General features: G+C 35.6%; 2 protein-coding genes across 3 annotated transcripts in view; both read left to right on the forward strand.

Annotated features, from left to right (window-relative positions):
- LOC102696177 (hepatocyte growth factor activator) overlaps window positions 1-5,940 on the forward strand; it is a 29,904-nt gene extending 23,964 nt beyond the window's left edge. The window contains exons 12-14 of the mRNA XM_069190093.1: window positions 2,158-2,298; window positions 3,796-3,941; window positions 5,253-5,940. Coding sequence (XP_069046194.1) covers window positions 2,158-2,298; window positions 3,796-3,941; window positions 5,253-5,423 — 458 coding nt within the window. The 3' untranslated portion in view covers window positions 5,424-5,940. The remainder of the gene's footprint in view (window positions 1-2,157; window positions 2,299-3,795; window positions 3,942-5,252) is intronic.
- Window positions 5,941-7,601: 1,661 nt separating this feature from the next.
- The window catches only part of dok7b (docking protein 7b), a 74,369-nt gene continuing 58,637 nt past the window's right edge, over window positions 7,602-23,333 (forward strand). For both annotated transcript variants that reach the window (XM_015344829.2, XM_015344840.2), the window contains exons 1-5: window positions 7,602-7,690; window positions 7,801-7,846; window positions 10,373-10,603; window positions 11,804-12,004; window positions 19,070-19,189. In XM_015344829.2, the coding sequence (XP_015200315.1) occupies window positions 7,637-7,690; window positions 7,801-7,846; window positions 10,373-10,603; window positions 11,804-12,004; window positions 19,070-19,189 (652 nt within the window). In that variant the 5' untranslated portion in view covers window positions 7,602-7,636. The remainder of the gene's footprint in view (window positions 7,691-7,800; window positions 7,847-10,372; window positions 10,604-11,803; window positions 12,005-19,069; window positions 19,190-23,333) is intronic.

A 23,333-nucleotide genomic window follows, 5' to 3' on the forward strand; every position in this document is an offset into this window, starting at 1 on the left:
AAGAGGAATATTACCCTTGGTATTGGGAGTGTTACATTTGAAACAACTCCCTTTGCTCCTGTTGTGAGACTCTTTGCAGTCTGTATACTCAATGAAGACAATGAGGGCTTGTTGAGATGAACGAATGCCATGGAGACAGGCCTTCTGCAGTACAGCATCAGCAATCAGGAATTTTAGAAAATCTGCCGGCTTGACAGCTGCTTTCCACATGTCAGACAAAAGGCTACTGTACCCTCAGAACTTTATACTGTAAATGTGTAAGTGATAGTTCTTACCCTACAAAGTGCACTGAGTCTAAACATTTCCTTGTTTTTACACCATGTGTTTTATTGCCTTATGCAGTTCACCTTGTAGAACTTCTTAAGATTCATTTCTTACAATGTTATGTCATGTCCAAAATACTATGTTACACAGATCGCCATAAAACAATTTAAATATCAATGTAAAGTATACAGTATATTATTTATTTTAATAGCTGTGCACTGCGATTAGCTTAAGTATTTAGTATCAGTAGTATTATGTTTTAGGGATGTCTTTTCAGGAATGCGCACACAAAAATATGATTATACAGTACCATTATTTTGATTTTTGTTATTCTTTTTTGTAAACTATTCTTACACTATGTCAATCCAGAGTTAAAAATAGAGTTCCACAGCTCTGTTTGAACATGTTTGTTTTGTAAAAAGCGTGTTTTGAAAATGAATGTCTAACCCATGGAATACTGTGTGTCTGTGTCTGTTAAGCAAAACAAAATGTATGCCTTTTTGGTCTCTATGTTGGTTAAATGACATCTTCAAACAAATGTCTACCAAATGGCACTATTTTAGGACATTTTTTAGGACAATGTTTAGGACATTTTTAGGACAATTGTTCGAAATTCTGGACCAGGAAGCAGAGTTACAGCTACTAACCCAGAGGGCCTCTAATTATTGATTATTACATTGCCAGAGACATGGAACAGGGATTTATCAGAAAGCATCCCTATTGCCAGTATCAAAGAGACTTTCATTCATACTGATGCAGACTGCAGCTGTACATCCCAGTAATGCTGAGTTTAGATGTTACTGTTGAAGGGGCATCTGCATATGAGTCCAGCCACTCTTGAGTTGTGTAATGTCAAACTGGGTATAAATGTTGAGATTAATAACATTAATTGTTCAGATTAATAATATAAGCTATAGGTGTTGAAATTGCTATGCAGAAGCAATACTTCTCATGGTTGCTTCTGGGTTATTCAACTGTTGATCGGATCTCAGTCTATCATAGATGCTTTTTGTCAATTTTTTGGATTACTTTTTGTATCCAGTAATGCTGGATCAGTGAACACTAAATGCCTTTGAGACTTCACAATACAGAATACCATACATTCTCAGATTGTGTTGCTCCCTGGCATTATTCATTATTTCACTAAGTTGTACTCTCAGAGTGATTACAATTAGCAAGCTCATGCGTTTTTGGCACATGCAAAATCACAAGCACACATTTCTTACAGCGTATGTGTTATCACACTTTTGGATTTTTATTCCCAGCAACTAATAAAGATACATGCATTATGTTAACAAGTTAGAAGAACATACAGTACATGTCTGTATTGTTGCAGTATAATTTACTGATCATATGCGTAGAGCTCTTTAAAGGCATAAAGCGAAATCCATCAACTCTTGCTAGAGGATGAGGAAATAATATAAAGATGGAATTAATATAAAGAGGACCTAAGATGTTCAGTATCAGGCACTTTTGAGCAGGATTGCTTGATTGGCATGTTTGTAATCACATTGCTTACTCCTGGATTCAGTGCATATAATGTATTGTGGACATGCAATAGTTTACTGCAGGTATCATACAGTATGCTTCTGAAGGAACAAGTAAAGGTTTATTCCATGCTAAAAAAAAGTAAACAATGTTTTGGCTGTGGAGCCTTTTTCATACTCGAAGAAGACTCCACAGCCGAAACATTGTGTTTCTTTTCTTCTCTTTTCAGCATGGAATAAACCTATTACTTGTTCCTATGCAGCCTACGCATGCTGACGCAGCTACCAACTTGAACTACAGTACTTCGTTGTATGCTTCAGTTGATTTGCTTCATATTCTTATAAGAGAAGAATCAACTGTAAATGTACTCGTCATTTGTGACTAAAACTTTTTTTTTATTTGCAGTTCTTGTTAAACTAAAGAAAGTAAACAACAGGTGCACCCAACGGACTCAATTTGTGCGGCCTATCTGCCTGCCAGAAAATAATTTTTCCCTCCCTGACTATCACTGTTGCCATATTTCTGGCTGGGGACACATGTATGAGAGTAAGTACAGTATGTGAAAAACGTGAAGCAATCTTTTTCTATGCACACATTCCTTAGGGTTGTTATCATAAATTCCAGTAGCCTTGTAAATATTTTTTATTACTGGTTTCAGAACAGGAGACCTAAGATTTCATTCCAAAGGCACAAACATTCTAACAACGTATTGCATTTAGAATGTAATAAAATATAAAATAAAAAGTATAATAATTCCTTACAATTACATAGCGCTTTTCATCCCCGAGTACTTGTAGGCTGGTTTGATCATTCTGAAAAAGTATTTCCCCATTTGAATTAAGGGGGTGGCCAGATGGAGTTTATGATGGATCTTTAATGGCCCAGTGGTCCTCAGTTAAATGACTCTCTTGAAGGATCCTGTTTCCTCTCCCTATCCCTGTTTTTTTATTTGCATTTGATGGGAAACTGATTTGGAAATTGTGGTCCTCCCAAGTAGCCACCTACTGGTCCACCAGAACCACTTTCAACAACTGCTTGACGTAGAGGTTTCTGATGCCCAGGACCCCGGCCTTGTTTAACTCCTGAAATCCGCTGAAACTCATATCACTTATGTTTACAGTACAATTTTCAATCTGATGAGGGGGTTGTTACTTGTAGGAAAATAAACATTTTAAATTGGCTTCACTTGTAATCACAAAGATCTAAAATTGTAGCTGCAGCATTTTGTGGGATGAATCAGGAAGTACAGACAGCCAGCCCTGACTTGTCCACTATGGAGTCATTCATCTTTTGAAGGTCTCATAAACTGTGCAGTGTAGTGCAGAAGTACAGTTGCAATAAAAAGTTTGTGAACCCTCTGGAATGGCCTGGATTTCTGCATTAATTACTCATAAAAATGTGGTCTGATCTTCAACTAAATCACAATAATAGACAAACACAATCTGCTTAACCTAATAACACACAAACAATTGTACTTCTTGTCAGTACTGAACATTTAACATTTCGGAATAAATGCTTTATCTAATTGTTTAGAGGCAGACAGCTATGCAACTCATCTACAGGAAGCTATGGTTAATATTAAACCCCATGAACAGTGTAGTAGACCTTCATGTGCCTAGATTGAAGCAGGTCAGAACCTGCCAGTGACGGGGCCCAGATTCAAACTCACCATAGATGGCCAAATGGTTGAGCCACTTCGAAGCTGTTGAATATTTTCGTGCTTCCTTTTTTCCAACCTAAATTGTTGTCCCTTTTAGATAATGGACTGTATATAAAATTGATTTTTTAAATGTAGGAACTTATCGTTGTTTAATGTGGGAAGAAAATGAAAACATGATCATTTAAAACAAAGTGTGGATTTTAAGATGGAAATCTTAAATTAAAAAACAATCAGAAATTAACAATGTTTTGTACCATACATGAACAAAAACGACATGAAGTCACCGGATACCGGATGTACTGTATAATCTTAACATTTTCTAAAAAGAATCTTGTGATTTCAATGTTAACATTTTGGAATATATGCTTTATCTCATTGTTTAGAGGCAGACAACTATGCAACTCATCTACAAGAAGCTATGGTTAATATTATCCCCCATGAACAGTGTAGTAGGCCTGATGTATATGGGACAGATGTCACTGAGAATATGGTTTGTGCTGGAAGCTTGCAGTGTGTAGATGCTTGTCAGGTAAGAACATTAGAAAATAGGTATCAAAGTGACTAAAGGGTTTATAATCAATTTTGTTATTTGTGCTCTTCTTAAAGTTTCAGTCTACAAACAACTGATGAATGTATTATACACTGATAGTGCATATAAATAGGAGAATATATCTTTAGCCCATTTTATGCAGCAAAAAAAGGCTTCTTTAATGTATTACAACTGATTTATTGAGAGATTTCCATATTCAAATGAATATGACCAGTCGATGTGCTGTATCAGCTCTTTGCAGGTGAAATGCTTTGCATTTAGACCAAAAAGGTCCATTTTGTCACAAGACCCTCGTCCATGTTCACAGTATATATCACTTGAGATTTAAGATGCATTTCTTTCAATAACTACTTCGTCCTTGAATATCACCCTTTCAGGCCAGTTTTGTGTAGGAACCATAATATTTTCTATGGCTGCATGGCTGCCTAGAGCACTGGGTTCCTGGTTCAATTCCTGGGGTGCTGTCTGTGTGGAGTTTGTGTGTTCTCCCCATGTTCGCATGGCTTTTCTCAGTGCTCCATTTTCTTCCCACAATTTAAAATTTTACATACTTTTACGGTAGGTTAATTGGTTTCTGCAAAAATTGGAGCTGGTGAGAGTGCGTCTGTCTGTGTGTGTCCTACGATGGACAGGAATCCAGTTCCAGGGTGAATCCTGCCTTATGCCTGTTCTTTACTTGGATAGACTATGGCTCCCCCAACTCTGTATTGGATAAAGTGGATAGAAAATGGATGGATAATTGCAAGTTTAGATGGGTTCGAAATGTGGAAAAATTGGCGTTAGAATAGTTAGAATGGGTTAGAAAACAAACTACTAGGCACTGTAGATGCATACTGAGCTCTCATAATTGCTTATTACCAAAGGCCTATACTGTAGCTAAAAAACCAATAGAACACCTATAGATGATATTGTCAAAATCACCTCAGAGTGTTGCCTAGCTCTGCCTCTTACTTGTGCCACTTGTACACACTGTGTGTTGTGCCACTGAGCTGTTGCCCAAATTGGGTCATGTATTTCTCAGATGTTAGTTTTCGAAGAACACTACTGTTTCATCAGCACTTAAAGAAAAAAAACAAGTGAAACTAGCTTGTTTTTTTGTAGAATGAAGTTAAAATGTTCTAGACTTTCAATTTAAATCCAAATACTTTACTCATCCCTGGGGGTGGGGGGGTAGTTTAAGATGTTTAAATGTTGTTTGTTCAATGTAGAATTTAGACAACAATGATAAAGTTTCCAGGTGTTGCACACAGCTGATGCCTGTAGGGTAAAAATGTCTGTTTATCTACACAGGGTGACTCTGGGGGGCCATTGGCGTGTGTAAAGAATGACGTCTTTTACCTGTATGGCATTATCAGCTGGGGAGATGGCTGTGGTAGAACGAACAAGCCTGGAGTCTACACTAAGGTTTCCAATTACGTGGACTGGATCAACAGTGTTATAAGGCCTGGCGCTCGGTCCTAATTTACATCTAAGGGAGTTTCGTATTGTGTCTGCTTAAATGTCTGCTTTCCCACTGTTGTTCATATAGTCAATGCAGAAATGAATGCCCAGGAAATTAGTTATGGAATGGTATTTACTGGAGAAGTAAAATGTTATGCATATGAACATATTTTGCATTTAAAAAGATTTATTTGATCAATATTGGAGTCCTAATTTGAGGATTATGCTTTAAAATCAGTGTCATCTAGTGGCATTTTAGTACAATAAAGCAACTGTATGATTTGAAAACAGATTAATTGAAATTCAAAATATTTACTATTATACCTTTATGCAGTATGTTTTTTTGTACTATTACAAATGTTCTTCATAAATGATTTATTAATTAACTGTCAGAAGTACTTTCTTGTAATAACTTTATATTGATGAAATGTTCTATATGGGTCATTAGAAAATGTTTTGAAAATCTGTCTATAATTACTTTTGATTCATACATTTTAATTGCACAAATTCAATAATAAAATATACCGCATGATCACAACATTTCTTGTTTATTTCTTTTTGTGAACAGTTTAATGTAATGGTGAGCAGATGTAAACTGCATTTATTTATTAGCATCTTATGATAAGACAATCACAAACCTAGGTTAAATTAGGTTACAAGGTTGACAAGAATTAAGAATCTGCTATCTTTAGTTCTTGGTATCTGACAAAAAGTGTTTTCTTAATATGTTTAATTTGGGGATTAAAGAAATTAAAGAAAATTGTGATTAAATATTTTTTTTCTTGTTACTTACTGAAGCAATTGAAGTGCACAAGTATTAGATTGTTATCAAAATGTACCTCTGGATTCTGATGGTGCTAGCTCTATGGATTTAATTTTCTTTGGCTTACATTAAAACATCAACCTAAGGTTCAACCTATACGCTTCAAAAAGGACAACAACATGAGTTTGGGAAGTGCTGTAGGTTTTTTCTTATATGTGTGTTGAATGTATGGAAGATAAGTTCATAAGAAAAAAAAAGAAGAAGTTCTAAAGAAAAGAATCATCCAGGAACTATAGGCATAGTAAATAGGAATCCTAGACAAAGCAAAAATTAGTAGGTAAGGAAGCAATACTGTAACACAGTGCAGTGACACAGTTTTGTAAGAATCTAAAATGACAGGGAAATGTACTGTATATTATAGCAAGAGGGATAAATCAACATTAAACCGAAGAAATTCTGTAATGGGTCCCCATGACAAGGTAAGACTAAGAGGGAGGCTTCATGAGAGATGGCAAAATGAGATTAAAAACATTAATGTTGAAGTGGGCTGAAGACCCAGATCTGTAGAGAGCAGGGAAACCTCTTCCCAGCAATGGATAGAATGGAGTACTCATATCAATGGTTAGCAGTTAATAAAAGTTTCAAATATTGCCCTTCTTGTATTCAAACTGACCTCTACCAATGCAAAAGTCTTAAGCAGAAACTTTAATGTGTTTTAAATATTTAATACTTTCATGTACTGGAATTAAAAGTGTATTGAGCCCCTTTGGTAGTTAATAGCTCATTTTAAATACCATGCAAGTACCATGATTATCTGGGTTATCTTCGATTTACCACCAAAAACATACGGTATACTCTACAATGTAAAATAAAGGTGCTGAAGAATTCACATAATTCCCAACAAGTTTTCTGAAACTGTTACCTGTCAAAACAAGAGTGGCTCTTGTTTCAGAAATTATTTAATTAGAAATAAACAGAGTTAAATAATCTTTTTTAGTGCTGGTCTGCTTTGGATCATATTTGTTGTCATACTGGATGCCTTTCCAAATGGTGTAATACATTATACACCCTTCTTTTGGGAGCAAGTCCACAGCCAGCATACTGTACATTTGGAATCCATATAAGCAGTTTAATTTCTTATTGTTGTTTTATTATATAAAGAAATAAAACATAGCTGTGAAATATTGCAAGTGAATTAATTAACCTGTTTAATATGACGTTAAGACATATCTGCTAATGTAATTCAGTCGAGAGTAAAAAAAACCCAAACAATTACCCTGAGAAACTGTGACAGTTGTCCAAACTTTGTTGCTTGGGTGGTAGAGAAAGAAACGTTCAAGAGTATGTCTGGGTGGAAGTCATACCTCTGTGCCACTAAGTGCTGAAAGCTAATAAAGCTATTTTGAAAGTGACCCCGCAGTCAGGAACAGGACAGAGCCGAGAGCGCAGCTGTTTGGAATCATGACTGAAGATGACGGATTCGGTTGTCGTGGAGGGACAAGTCAAATACAGAGATGGAAAAAAGGTTACAAAACTTTTTTTATTTGCCCTTTTTTACTTTCGTAGTAGACATGCTACTGTGGAATGATAAAGTTGGTTTCTCATACATTTAACTTGTTTTCCTTTGCCTTGCAGTGGAAGAGTAGGTGGGTTGCTCTCAGAAAGCCCTCCCCTGTAGCAGGTATGTCGCTAACTGTTCTATATTTGACACGGTGGTTGCAGCAATAATACGAACACGATAGAAATAGCTTGGCTTTGGTGAAAAGAGTAAGCCAGAAAGTTTGATGTGGTCAGTTTCAAGACGTTTTATAATTCGGGTTGTTTTCCCCTAAGTTGACCTGCGCGATATTTATTTTTCATTCAAAAATACTTTATACGGTGTCACAGTTCGAAAGGTCTCAAATCCTTTTGACTTTTACCAGAACACGTGCGATGGATTCCAGTCTGTTTTGTTTTTATGATAGCATAGGGTAAACGATTGCTAAGTTAGTTTTAGATACTGATCATTTATGTTAAATAAAACATATAGATATGAAATGGAAGCGTAAGCCCATGTTTTGAACATGTTCCAAACTTGCTAATGCATCCTCGGCTGCTTAAATTTCATCCTGCTCATTCAGAAGTTTTACCTCGACTAAAACGCCCCTCTGTTGCATTTAAAGAGATATTGTTGTCGTTGCAACATTTTTCGAAGAGTATTGTTAAAATAAGTTGTTGGAATGCAATTTAAACGTCATCAGGAAAATAATTCTACTATACAGTTTTCAAAATTTCAAAGATTCTAAACGTTAAAAATGATTTAACAAAAAGATCGTTTTAGTATTTTATAGTTCTTCGCTGTTTCTTCTGAGGTTTTTTTTTAAATAATAGTTTAAAATTGTAGTCTGCCTGATTTTTACAAACCATGTTTATCAATTACCATTTAATGATAGAGTAAGAGCTTTTGTCGCATAAATACTGAGACATTATGAGCAAATAACATTATAGTTTAATTATGGTAGTTTTAAATTGGTCCTTGAATTTTAAAAACTTGCAGTTTTCAGATTTTTTTCTGTCTTCTGTCTAATGCATTTTCTTCCATTGTCTTCTGCATAATGTATTTTTGTGATTCTGCTTTTAAACAAGAGCATGCTAGTTATATCCTAAAATGTCAAGTCCCGAGTTTTTCGACAAGCGTCTTACAGAAATATATTAACTCAACATCAGTCGATAATGGAAGATCTGACAGCTGACATAAGAATGTAATTCAGAAATTGTACAAATGCAATGTGTAGTTAATTCAATTTATACATGAAAAGAACAAAACAAAAATTGGCATGTTTGCACACATTTGTATTCTATTCAATTTTATTCTGTCTGATGTACATTATTCTAATTCTTGGGCCCGTTCTGTTTCTAACTTGATTGCTAGAAAGCATGTCATGTAATTAAAAAGCAGTCTGTATTTTGGCAGTTCTGATGCTGTTTGATTTTTTTTGTTTTTTGGTGGGGATGGGAAAGTATTTTGCAAATACTGTATATACAGTAATCGCATTTTGTGTAGCCAGCAATAAAGGTATAAAGTAAAAGTAAGGTAAAAAGTTTGAATTGGGACATTGAAAATTACTTATTCTGACATTATGAAGTAAGTGTTTTATGACAGTGTTTGGAACTCATAGCATAACATTTGTTTGGGACTCATAGCTTCTTAGTAAAACTTTAGAAGTATCCTCCCTCGGTATCTCTTCCTGGCTGTCTTCTCTGTTGTTGTAATGAGTTAAGCTTCAGCTGTACCCTGGGATCGCTAAGCTCTTTGAAGTGCCTGTTTTCACAGCTGTTGGGGTTCACAGGTGTATGTGTGTGAAAGAATAAGGGAGTATTTTGTCAGCTGATGCAGAGATTGTGGTTTGTGTCCATTAAATGAAGGGAATTATGTCAGTTCAGTGTATTCAATGCATATACCCATTTCAAGCAAAGACAGGCTAATTGACAGATAAGATTGAGTGATTTCTAAAATAAAAAATCCTTTACCAAGATTTAGTTATATGCAATGGCTTTAGAGATTTCCTACCAAGTCATTTTCAGGTACCACATACTCGTATTGTACAAACAATGAAGAATCTTAGATAGGACCATTTCAATTATATTTATCAAGCTGGATTTTAAAGTTTAATTCCAGTGCTATTTGGTCCTAATTTCATATGCAAGAACTTTGTTCTGAGACAATGACCAATTCAAATGCTGGGCCTTTTCACCTCCCTTTTTGACTTGGTGTGAAGCTTGGCTTGCCAACATAGACATTGCACAAACCTACAGTTCATGTTTATCGGTGGAAGATAGCATCAAATTATAGTCAATGATAACATCATCATAACTGCTTCATTTTCAAAGCGTGTTCATTTTTATTACTTCAATATACAGTTATTGCACAACATGATTTATCAGTTTGCCATTACTTGAAAGAAAATTGGTATAAGATTTCATTATGTTAACGTTTTTTTTCCCAACAGCCTTGGTACTCAATCTATATTATAATTTTTACAGTTTATATAAACTGTATATATGCTGATGTGGAGAATAGTTGGATATGTACAGTACGATGTGATGTTATCCTGTATTAGTTTTAAAACTCTCTATAGCAAAGGAGACACTAGGTGTTACCAGCTTTCTGAATTACAGGAATGACAGAACATCAACTTTGTAGTGTCACTTTTGCTCTTCTTTTCAGATTGTCTGTTAATGCTAGTGTACAAAGACAAGTCGGACAAAACCAAAGGCCACAAGGAAAGGCACAGTATCACACTAGAAGACATCTGTGGCCTTGAACCTGGGCTTTCCTATGAGGGGGTCAGCTATACACTCGCTATCATCTGCTTGTCAGAGACTGTGATGCTGGGCTTTGAAAGCAGGGATACCATGTATGCCTGGGATATACGGATTCGCTACAGCCTTGGGGAAGGTAACCTTTAGTGGCCTATTGATTGCTAACTGCTTCTCTGACAGAGTGGCTCAACTGCAGGTCAAAGGTCAGGTGCTTTAAGGCTCGAGAAACCTGAGCTGCTCAAAACAGCAATAGCTTTTTAAAGCAATGAAAATTATTTGGTATGTCATTGTTATTGCTCCATTGGGCCCTTAGTTTTCCCGTTTCTTGAAGCACTGGGTTTGTAAAGCTTATTTAAAGTGGCTATATTCTTCTCTTAACTGACAGATGACATTGATTGCAAGTGCACAATTCACACCTTTTCCATTTTTTTGCGTTAGTTGCCATTCTCTGCTGTGCTGCTTAGTCTTGTCCACAGAAATGGAAAAAAATAAATTGAATTTGCTTACTTTTGTGTAGAATGTTTTATCCCAAAGTAAATCACAAAGCCAATCTCTGGGGGACATGTGGATATGCGAAAATGAGGAAATATTACCCGCTTTTTACAGCACCAAATAATTCCTTATTATTCTCTACCAGACCTTTTCATAAAGGTGATTGTAATCTATATATCATCCGCAAACTGTGTGATGACAAGCTCCTGCTGGCAGTCACAGGCAAAGGTTTTATTATTAACACAATCAATCTTTGGAACTGACAGTATTCATCATTCTGCATAAGACAGTTTTTTTCAAGTTTAGCAGTAATGAGTGCCATGGTCAAAATGGTTACATCTGCTGACAAGGTTTCTGTCTATCTTTCATGCCACAAACAGCAGTGAACTTTTGTTTTCATATTATTACATAACAGAATGTTCCTGAATGGGTTTTTCTTGTGATTATATCTGTGATCTAATCTACATATAGTACAGCATAGATCTGCCAACCTATATTTATCTAGCTGGATTGTACAGTTTAAGTCTTATTCTGTTTGGTCATAACTTAATATGCCAGAACATTTGTACTGAGACATTGACCAGTTAAAATGCTGTGCCTTTTCATCCCCGTTTTTGACTTTCATGCCAACATAGATATACAGACCTGCTATTCATGTTTTCAGTAAAAAAGCATCAGATTGTAATAAATGATAACATCATAACTGGCTCAGTTTCAAAGAGTGTTCATTTTTATAACCTCAATATACTGTTATTACACATTATTATTGATCACGATGTATTTACTAGAATGAAAATTGGTATCATGTTTCATTATGTTTAAGTATTTTTTCCTTTTTATCTAGTCCACAGATTTAATGTAGCAGTACTACCTGGTACCAAACTAGAGACTGGACCTGCTACCCTCCATTTATGTAATGACCTTCTGGTAATTGTGAGGGATATCCCACCAGCAATCATTGGACAGTGGAAACTGTCAGACCTCAGAAGATATGGAGCTGTCCCCAATGGCTTTGTCTTTGAAGGGGGAACACGGTGTGGCTATTGTAAGTAGTTTTATAATGGAAATGGAAGCATTAAGTTTAGAACTAGCTAATACTGTAGCTCTGAGGGTCTTTGTGAACTTCTTTTAACCACTTTTACCACTTACCCTAGATACAGTAAGTTGTTAGTGCATGCAAAAATAAAATGCCTCTTACAAAAAGAAATCATTGAAAAAATGTTTGTAGTGCAGAATCTCATAGAGAGAGTGAAATGATTTAATCTTGCATATATTTTGTTCTATTTTTAATATTAGAAGTTGAAAAAAGTGGCCTTGTTTGGTTGCTTAGAAAAGCATGCATTAAAAACCATAACATTGCAGACTGTTGATGATACGATTCGTTTTTCACACACGGAAGATTTTTCATTCTTTTAGATGTCATAGGGCAATGCTAATGGATCTGCTGAGGGAAAAAGCACTGTTTGCATCTCTGTTTATCTTGAAATTTTATAGTTGGTATCTGTTTCTATCTGAATGATGTTTCCACCGAAGGAACGTTTCAGTGTTACTGGTTTAAAATAGTGAAGAGAGCCAACAAAGCCATTTTCTCAAAACTGTTTCTTTGATGTTTCTTCTTAAAGTTGAAGATAAAGTTAAAGCCATCCTGAAGGATATCAAAATGCCATTATGGACAAGAGCCCACTACACATCAGATCAGGGGGAGATGTGAGAATCTGGTGCAGTGCATTGGTTGAATTGTGGAAAAATTTTAGATTAGCCCATCTAAAGTTAATATATATAGTAATATATTTATCAAATATCAAATTGATATCTCATCAGAAGGACACTCTTGTTGCTGTTCTCATCCATAATCACCACTTACAGCCCAGGTGAAGGTGATTTTTATCTTCATGTTCTCTTAAAGGGGAACTGTAGTCCCAATTTCTTCAACAAAATAAATGAATTGAGATCTTGCGAAATCTTACAAATTCCAAATTAAACACAAAATGCTGAACTTTGTAGAAGCAATATAAGCTTTACATGTTACTGTGCACATTTTACTTTCATTGTGGCTTGAAATGCACTCATCAATGCTGGTTCTTTATAACCCCAAAATATAAAAATAACATTTTAGTTCCCCTTTAAATGTTTGTTGTTGTCATGGTGTTATCATCACATTTGAGGAGAAGTACCATTTTCCCTCATTTTGAGAAAAAGACAGTAAATTTGTATTACGAGGTATCTAAAAATATTGGACTGAAACTTGAGGTTTAAAGGTGCCAATGCAGGTGCCACAGTATGTATTTCTCTATTCAGTGTTACTGTATACAGTATACAGTATGGTAGATGTTATTTATCTGGATCTATTTTTGTGCTGGTTTAAAAAACGATATTTATCTCATGATGTTTCAGCATTTTCTTCCTGTATTTTGACAAAGCTTTTTAAATGAAAACAAAGAAAAAGGTCAAAACAAATATGACAACTGCATTGTTTTGCAAACATAATTTTTTAAAGTATTGTTTGTGAGAAATGACATGGCATTAAGTAATAATTTTCTTTAAATGTCTTCTACAGTAATTACATTTCTCTATTTAATAGCTGTGTTCTTTGGCTATTTCTAGAAGCTGAATGATTACTTTTTTTGAGTATTGCCTACATTTGTATTATTTACTGCCATTTCTTTGCTGCCTACTTGATATTAGTCATAGTCTGCTTTTTAAAATATGGGAAAAAGAACATTACATACTAACTCCGAAAGAAGTTAGGAGTGTAATTGTGTTCTACTGTATTCTGGTACACAGTGTTTATGGTTAATGCTGTAAATATTTTTTTACCTCTAATATGTTTGAACACAATACCTAATACATCCACACATCATTTACCAAAAGCACTAACGTTTATTTTATGTAACATATGTCAAGAGCAACCTTCTTGAAACCTGAGAAACAACCACACAAGAATATGAGAATGATTACAAATGAGTGAATGTCATTTGACCCATCTAGTGTGGTGCTTCACAAAGCATTGTGAAAAATAATTCAAATATAATAAACAATATTTCAAATTGCATGACAGCGTGCATTCAAACTGAGTAAAGCAGAGCAAATGTAAAATGTAAATAACAAGAATTGTAGACAGTACAAAATATTTCCATAGAGAGGTGTATGCAACGTTTGATGTCAGCTGTACAAGTCCATAGCCTAACCCACAATCCATTAGCTGACTCTTTCATCAGAGCTCGATTTTAATTGTGAGAAGAAAGCAATGAAAAAAGGTGGGATTTTAACTGGGACATGATCAAAAGGGTAGAAATATTAAGGACACAAGTGGGAAGACAGTTCCAGAGAGAAAGAGCAACAGAGCCCTAAGATGTGTAAATGAAACAGATAAGTCACATGATGCAGCTTCCATATTTAGGAGTTTCTCTCATTTTTCAAATATTTGTGTTCTTTAAAGCAATTGAAGGTGTAGATCTGCACCTTGGTTAAATTTTAGACTTATTCAGAAAGTTGGGTTGGTCACATGGTTAGGCAACCATATTAGATTTATTGTTAGATCTGAGCGTGCTTGAATGATTGGTGTGAAATTTGACACATTTCCTCAGAAGATACTTCTAAAAGTTGCTACAATAAAATGTCATCGTTCAATCAAATATTAAGTATGCTTAATATGCTTACATTTGCATCACATTGCTACATATCTATAGTAGAGTGTTGTAGGCTCATTCACATAAATAGTTTTCTAGCAGGAAACCTTGCACATGACCTCTGACTTTTCCTAAAGGTCACATGTGAAATCATCTTATAACTTCTTACAGAGTGCAAATGAGGTTGTGGTTATAATGGAGATCCATATGTGCTTGAGCAAAAAAAAACCAACTTATTTGTTATCTCTGATGAAGCTTAAATGCAAAACTGTTCTAAAAATTGTTACATTGTCTTAGGCATTGGTGATAGCTGCAGCAGTCTTTATTTTTTGTTGCAATACTTGAAAAAATAACCCAACAGGTCAAGAATATTAGTTTGTCTACTGTATTTATTTCAATTTGTATTTGTCACCCATTAGGGTGTATTGAAAACGTCATTTGAATTGAATGGAAAAGAGTTGAGTACTTACTGTAATTCAGCATAGCAGACATTTAAAATATACAGTAGTTACTTCTTGGCTATTTTTGCAAAGCAGCTTATTCTTCTAGATTTCACAGCATGTTTGGTTATTTCTGTTTATATGACAAGCAGTTGTAAGGAATTTATTCTTTAACTGTTTAATAAAAAGTGAATAAAGTATGAACTGAAGAAAAAAAATTATATGTTTAAAGATCTACAGACTGTAGGTATAAATGTACTGTAGCTAAAGGTTTGTTAGCAGTTTCTACCACACCAGCTTCTGAGACCTTTATCTGGTGGTCATCATTTTCTGTTTTATACTGTGATAAATATAGTGCCACACAACACCCAAAACATAACTCTTAAGCCCACATGTGGTTAAGGAGGAATACAGATATACTGAAATAACCGTTTGACCATAAGGATTGCATTACATAATTCAAAAATATATTCTATAAATACGTAAAGTACATTCTGATCATGTTTAGAAAGAATAACAATATCTCTTGCAGTCAACATACTTTAAAAATATGAATACCACTCATAAATTAATAAACTGTCTGTTCAGGCTGAAATCATATTAGTATACCCTATCACTGAAATTGCTTAATTTTAAATACTATGGCTACACTGGTTAAACTTTGTTTCAGCCTGACTGAATTCATCTAAGGAAATTCTTTGCTTCATTTTTGAGTAGAAAAGGTTGATAATCCTAAAGGCAGCAAAGGGGACTAATGAAAAGGTATGAATATGCTATATAGCACATTAAGGCTTTAAAAGTTGGAATTTAGGTTCTTGGTCTCTGCATTCATATATTTGTGGTGTTGACCAAGTATAGTCCAGCGTGTCAAAGATGTGGGCATGACATATGTTCCAGAAGGGCAGTTTTATTATGCTCTTGATGTTTAGAGTGAAGTGGTATGATGCCGCCCATGAGAGACTGTTCTGCCGGGCAACAGGACATACACTACTGTTTGTCTGTTTGGTTTTGGAGGATGTCTCCGTTGACTGTACATCTTTTCTGCTCTCTATACTGTAGTTCTCTGTAGTCACCCTCTTCTTGAATTTACTATTGCTATAGTGTATCTTGTTAAAGCTGCTTCCTATCATGTTCCCTAATGGAAAAGGTTTAGCCGTTTAGCCGCAGAGATTAACAGCTCAGATGGAACAGAAACCAACAGACAGAGGGGTCCCCCTGGACTCAGGCTGGGAACTGCTGATTTGAAGAGCAGTGTGTGAGTTCAGGGTACATTGATGCACTGCTAATCATAACCAGCTCAGGCCAATATTTTGCCTTATTGATTTTGTATAGGGGGAAAATTGTCCGATTATAATCTGAATGTATTTTGCCAGAAACGTATCGGTGTTATATGTTTGGCAGATTTTTGTATTCCTATACGGTAAATATTCCTATACTTAAACATGCACTTGTAAGGTGACTTTAAGCACTGTTCACCCTGATTACTATCCCAGTAGACAGGCCTCTACATCTGTACATTGCTAAATGAAAGTTCACAGCTGTACATCTGCCACCTAGTGGTACCATTAGCATTGATCAGCAGTGATTTAAACAAAGGAGTTTCCCATTACAGCTGGTACCACATTTCAGGAAGCTGGAGTTTAAGTATTGTGTAAGATCCTTTACACAACAAATTTATTTTCCCAAGTGTGATATGAATGACTGTACTTCCTTTATGCTGAGTGTTATTTATATATGTACAGTATGTGTCACAATGTGAGTTGAAAAAAAGGTGAACCTTCCTAGTACAGTGCTTGCACAAAATAGAATTAAATTCTTTCCATTGAGACCTGAATGTTACTGTTTTTGCAGTTTATCTAAATACAGTGTAAAACTGATCTTTTTCTGCAGACACTAATGACTAGATGTTTTAGAAAGCAGTATTAAACTCTCCAAGATCAAGAGTGATTATCACTTAATTTAAATACTGTTTGTCACATTTGTTGTGGCTTTTCTTATGGGTTTTTAAAACCATACAGACTGGCTGAGTTTGTGCATCCCCTGTACATGAAGATAGTTTTTCCAATTTTCCAAATAGTCAATGCTTTTAATTCAGAAAATCGTATATACCTGCTTGTTGAAGTGCAGGATTTGAAGTTGAAGTTGAAGTGTGTGGAAAAATATTTAACTCTCAGAATATATAGGTTTCATGAATTGTATTGCCATTTTGCTTGTGAATTCTAGGGTTTAACTACAGGCAAACATTTGAAATAAGCTTTTCTTTGTATATACCATCCACCTTATACTGTACCGGCAAAACATTAAAACAGTTCCTTCCATTTATCTCAGTGCTATATAATCATCACACTAAAGTAATGGGATTCTAGCTGAGAGGTAATTGATTTGAGCTTGGCGTTAGTAACAAAGCTAAGATCATTAATGAGCAAGTGTAATAAATGCCTACAAAGACTACATGTAGTTCAGTTTTCATCTTTAGGCACTTCCTAACTATAGATAATATAAAAGTCAATACAGTGTTAAGGCTGAAGTGTCTCATACTTTGTGGTATTAGAATTTGTCTATTTTCAGCTTTGTTATGCATTTTGAATGTCTAATCAAAATAAGGAAAGCATGCATTAATGTAACAGCACTGTAATGTCCTTAAAGGAAACTACTGAGAAGTATACCTGGAACTGGCAGCTTTGTGAAACAAAGATCAAAATTAACTTTGTTGTGGAAGGATGGGTTTTGATTAATGGAGTTTATTTAACTAAAATTCAGGAGGGATGACAACAACCACACTCAATCATCCCCAGCCGTCAGTGATTAGCAATCACTCCCTTCGTCCTTCCTACACCGAACACTATAAATACCAAATGTGATATCTCTCTCCCTCGCATGTGACTTTTGCATCCCACCTCCACCCCAACTCCACCTCTGCAGCTGCCCCTTGGTTACCTTGCGGGGGGGTCCTGGCCTCCTCGTCCTATCGCCAGGAGGTCGGCCCTCAGCTAAGCGGGTTAAGCCAAATATTCACTCCACAATAGTTCGTTACGCTTTGATTTTGGGGCGTTGTCATACCACAGATAAAAACAGTATCCAGTGAGAATTGGTTTTAATATCTGTTTTAATGTGACAGTTACAAACATTTATCTCATAACTTGAAAATGATAGACTTCTAATATTTAAACATTCTGTAGATAAACAGCTGCTTGCTATTAGATTTACTATAAGATTTTTGTATTTCTTTCCAATGTTCCGCAGTTTTCAGTTATGCCTGAGCAAAAGGTGACTGGAAATCAAATGCACATAGCAGGCAGAATAGACATACTGTACATTAACATATTTCCAGCTTTTAATATTTTTTAGGCTTAAAACCCCCTAAAATGGCAGATGTAAAGTTATTAGTGTTGGCTGTTGAGGCACAAAACAATTCATAAAAAGTGAAGGTGGGTGAGGAAGGTCACACTGTGAGGGGTGTAAATATTGTTAGACATGTTTCTCATGCCAAAGTGTTCATTACAGCACAGTTTCATAAACATCCTTTCTTCTCCCCTCCCATGTGAGTTCTTGGTTTATCAATACATTCTTTAGTTGGTTGTACGAGTTTCTACACTCTGCACTTTTAGAGTATTGTTAGGTCTTTGTTGCATTTTAATGAGGTTTTATTTGAATAATCAATTCATCCTTTTTTCGAGCTTTTTCTTCCAATTCCGTCATGAGAAGTGGTTAAATGGATGTCTGGGTTTTTAAATAATAGGTAAAATAAATACAAAGTTTGCTTTATGGAATATTGAGGATTGTCCTGTTGTTGATTTACACCTCATGCGTAGTTGTTTATTAGGTACACATCAAATGTATCACTGCCATAAGATATCCAGTTAAAGAGAGAAAGTATCCAAAATTGACTTCATGGCATGACTTTGTGTGTAGATTTTGTAGTGTTTCTTCTGGACATATCTCTTCCATGTGGGGCTCCTGCTCCTAAGAAACGGGGTGATTCTGAAGGTGTTTCTCCTGCACATGACAAAATGTGATTCTGTGTTTCTGTTTTTCTTGCAGGGGCTGGTGTTTTCTTTCTGTCCTGCGCCGAAGGGGAGCAGATCAGCTTTCTCTTCGACTGCGTCGTTCGAGGCATATCCCCGAGCAGAGGCCCCTTTGGACTGCGGCCAGCCCTGCCAGGTTAATATAGGAAGTCTAGGGTGTCGGCAAGGAGCAGAAAGTTGCCATGTCTAGCACTTGCTGCTCTTATTAGAGTTACAGCTTGCATACACAAGGACAGGGGGAGAAGTGTCAAGTGGTTTTCATTCTGGGCCGTCACTCCGAATATTTATCTGTTAAATTAATGCAGTTTTCCATTCATCAGTCTTGCGCCAAGCTCATTCACAAGAACCTGGAGGTGACAGGACCGCTTTATCTATGACATGCCCTTCTGGGCAGGCTATTCTCACACCTGTGAGCAAGTTGAATCGAGCCGCTCTATCTCTGTAAACAGATAGCAAATGGATGGAAGGAAAGAGGAGGATAAAGAAAGTCCATTGAAGAATCTTTGCCAAGATGAAAGACATCATTGACAGGGACAATGATGCCGTACTGTAGTTGTCATTCCTTTTTAAGCAGAAGATAGTTTCTCATCTATTTTAATCAGAAGTTGGGCCAATATACAGTATATCATGTTTATATATATATACAGTACAGTATATAAGATTGGAATTAAATGTCGTTTCTAATTTTGCTAAATGTGGAATGAGTCCACTGCCTGCACACAGGTGCATGTTCCAGTGGAAACAATTCTTCCATCTACACAACAATCTGACTTCTTCAAGGCTTGGTTTATTAAACCAAGTTCTGTTGGTACACCACTCTTTCCAGAGGAGAGCAAACCATGCTGATTGTGTTCAGAAAAAAGTGTTGAATTAACTAAATACCCTAACTGACAAAAACAAGCAATGTCAATAATTGCTTTTGTTAAAGCGCATCATTTACTGTAGCACACAGCTAAAAACTAAATGCAGTGATATCCTTACATGTCATGCAGTTAACCTTGTCTTTCAAAAGGAAATGTGACTCATGTGCAGAGGTGCTTAACAGGCTTTAATTCTGCAGGCAGATCTCTGGCTTAGGATGCCCCTTACATCTGAGTGTTGTTGCTTAATTGGCATTTCCAAGAACCCTCACATGACATTACATGGCTTACCGAGACAGTGAAAATGACTACATATAGTAATGCTAATGGTAGCGTGCCCTTGAAATGTACTGTACTGTTAACCATTCACGTGCAGAATATAAGGCTGTCTGCACGCAGGCAACAAGAACTTCTTTAGTGAAGAACGTTCTAAGCATGTAATCAAATGTTATGTATCCAAGGAGATATCCATTGTTTTTAACCGTGAATCAGGACTGTTTATATCTCAAGGTTAAATTCCTCAATTTATGATTTTAAAGCTTAATATCACTGATGAATGGGATATGGCATTCATTTAACAATAAGGTTCAGTAAGTCACAGTATACAAATGTACTGTAATATTCATAATAATTATGGCACATAGTACCTTTTGTGCACACTAAAGTAACCATTGGAAGAGTTTATTATTAGTAAATTAAATATTGGCAGTAGTCCTCTTTGAGCATTTCACTGAATGTGACTGTGGTGCTATGATTTGTTTGATAAAACGAGATACAAATTAATATAATTCACTTCATGCCATTCATTTACCTTTGGTGAATATGCATATGTTTTAATATTTTTATACATTTTTCAGAAAAAACCCCCATCAAATCTACTAAATTATTTTAAACAAAGGTCAGGAAAAGGGGGAGTTCATTAGCAATGGTTACAGTTTCTGCACCAGCAAAATGTAATCCCGGTTGTACTATTTAAGGGTATGTCTTTTTAAAAACAATTTTTTAGAAAACCAGCAAATTATGTAAATGTGGTTAATGTCTTGTATACTTTAAATTATCACTCACAGTGCAGAGGTGCTCCTTTTCCCCAAAATCTTGTTCCTCACATGTCTGTTTTGTCTTTTGGCACTGCAGAAATGACATAAGCACACTAACTGAAAGGTTAAAGATGACTAGCTCTCAAACTGATTTCCGTATTTCCTTTTACCCCAAACCTGTCATCATAATGTAAGTTAAAGGGGAGATTTATAAACGGTATTTAGTGTAGGAGCCACAGGTCATGCACTCCCTTTCTGATGGAAAAGGAGCTGGAAGTGCTGTTGAGCGCTTGGGTATGTCTTGAGTGTCCAAGCATTTCATGATGTACGTCGCTCCTAAACCATCTTGTACTCCAGCCTTTTTAAACTGAGACATTTGTGGTTGTAAATGAGCTATAATTAGCAACGAGAGCGATGCTTGACGTGACTTTATGCATAGTGACCAAGATTGTCTGTGTTGTTGGGAACATTATCCAAAGCTGTGAAAGGGAGCATCGGATAGATGCATTCATCAAACACTCCCTTGAGACTTTTGCATATTTTTTATAGTAACGCTAACAGTGAAAAATAAATGTACCTGAATTAAACAAAGGTACCCTGACTTGCTTCTGCCAATATGTGAAACCAGATCCTGGAAGTCGTAAATCCAAGATGAACCGCAAACCTGACACTGAAGACACTGCATGGCTTATTTAAAGTAGGTAAATGAACAGCTTGGTAGCATCACTATGCAGTACTGTTACACAACAGAGCAATTTAGATTTGTGAATGTTTTATCAACATGAAGTGTGTAGTCTTGGGGGAAATTAAGAAGTTCTGAAAGAAACAAGATATGGTAAATAAATCCAAAAATTCAGTCGTGCCCAAATATAAAGTTGTTATTTTAAAAAGTTTCAAAAATGTCTGCCATTTTCCAGGGTAAGTCATAAAAAGGCACTTGTCTAAATTTTCAGATGGGGTTGCATTTTAAATCTCTGGAGAGCCTTTTTTTAAATGAATCTAATCTTGTTCGGCTCCAACATTAATTACTTCAGTTAGTTTTCTGTCCATTCTTGCAGTACAACAGTCATTTACAGTAACCACGGCACAAACTCTTGAGACTGATAATGACATTTGTCAAACAGATATTTTGACCTTAAAATTTTCCATTTTAAAAAGTCTTATTGATGACAACAGAAGAAAAAGGTATTTCTTGGCTGCTATCAGCATTTACTATTGCTTTTGGTTGCACATGTCACACTAATCCGATGTTTAGGTCATTGCCTATTATTAAACTGTAAGACAGAGCAAACAGCCTAGAACTTAGCTTGGAAGTAGCTGGGCTCAAAGTTGCATTTTACACTGTGTAGCAGAGGACACTGCTAATCACTCCAAAAGGTTTGTGTAATTTCATAGGGGGGATTCTAATAAACCCCACTGATCTTACATTTGGCATTGTGCCTGTGGTTTATCCTCGTCTTAATACTGTGTTATAGCAATTCTTAGGAAATACAGTGGTAAATGTTTCAATAATAGGTTGTACAATTAAAGTAATTGAAGGTATTGTTTATAGTATTTAGAAATGTTTCTTTTGTAGTGAAACATGGAAAATGTTGGAATGCATTATGGTTAGGCTAGAAAGCAAGTAAAGGTGAATGTAGTTTTTAAGAGTTTCTGTATGTTCAAATAAATAAAATGGCAAAATACTATCTTCATGTTTTCCCAAAATGGCACTGTGTACACAAATTACATCTGTTGAGAACAGCACTGTACTACAAGGCCAAGTAGTTTAGTTTATCAGTATGCTTTCATGTTGCTTACTACCTAATGTAGGTTTTATAAAAGCAGCCTTTTATAAAGTCTTCTAGGTGGTAAAACCTTTATAAAAAAAGAGCATTAACTGCTGTTTGTTTCTAAGATGACTTCCTTATGATTTGCTGTAAAACATTTGCAAGACAAGGTAATTACTCAGTTTGCGTCTGAGAATAGGACATTTAATATGTTCCAAAGTGGGAAAACCAAAAAATAAATTTCTTCCTGGCATCATTTTTGGCATCCTTCTTTGGCTTTGTGTGTGTTTTTGTAGAATAGAATATGTTTTAATGATTATATGTGAAGGTTCATGCTCTTTTTTAGCAATAAATTGAATTAAAAAATGTATTCAGAAAGGGATGTACAGTATATGACTTACCAAAGTCATCCTTGAGTCAATTGGTCTTTAAAAAGGGTAGTTTAACTTTGAACTGTACCACTGATTCATCAAAGCCTGCATGTGTCAAACTCGGTGGATGTACTGTATATGAATTATGATAGATAAAAGTAATGTCTTCATTCCTCTCCTTGGCATTTTCTGTTGTGCCTATCACAAGTTAATGATGAATATTATCTGTTTGCTGTTGGGAAA

The sequence above is a fragment of the Lepisosteus oculatus genome, chromosome 1, assembly GCF_040954835.1.
Source record: "Lepisosteus oculatus isolate fLepOcu1 chromosome 1, fLepOcu1.hap2, whole genome shotgun sequence".
Classification (NCBI taxonomy): domain Eukaryota; kingdom Metazoa; phylum Chordata; class Actinopteri; order Semionotiformes; family Lepisosteidae; genus Lepisosteus; species Lepisosteus oculatus.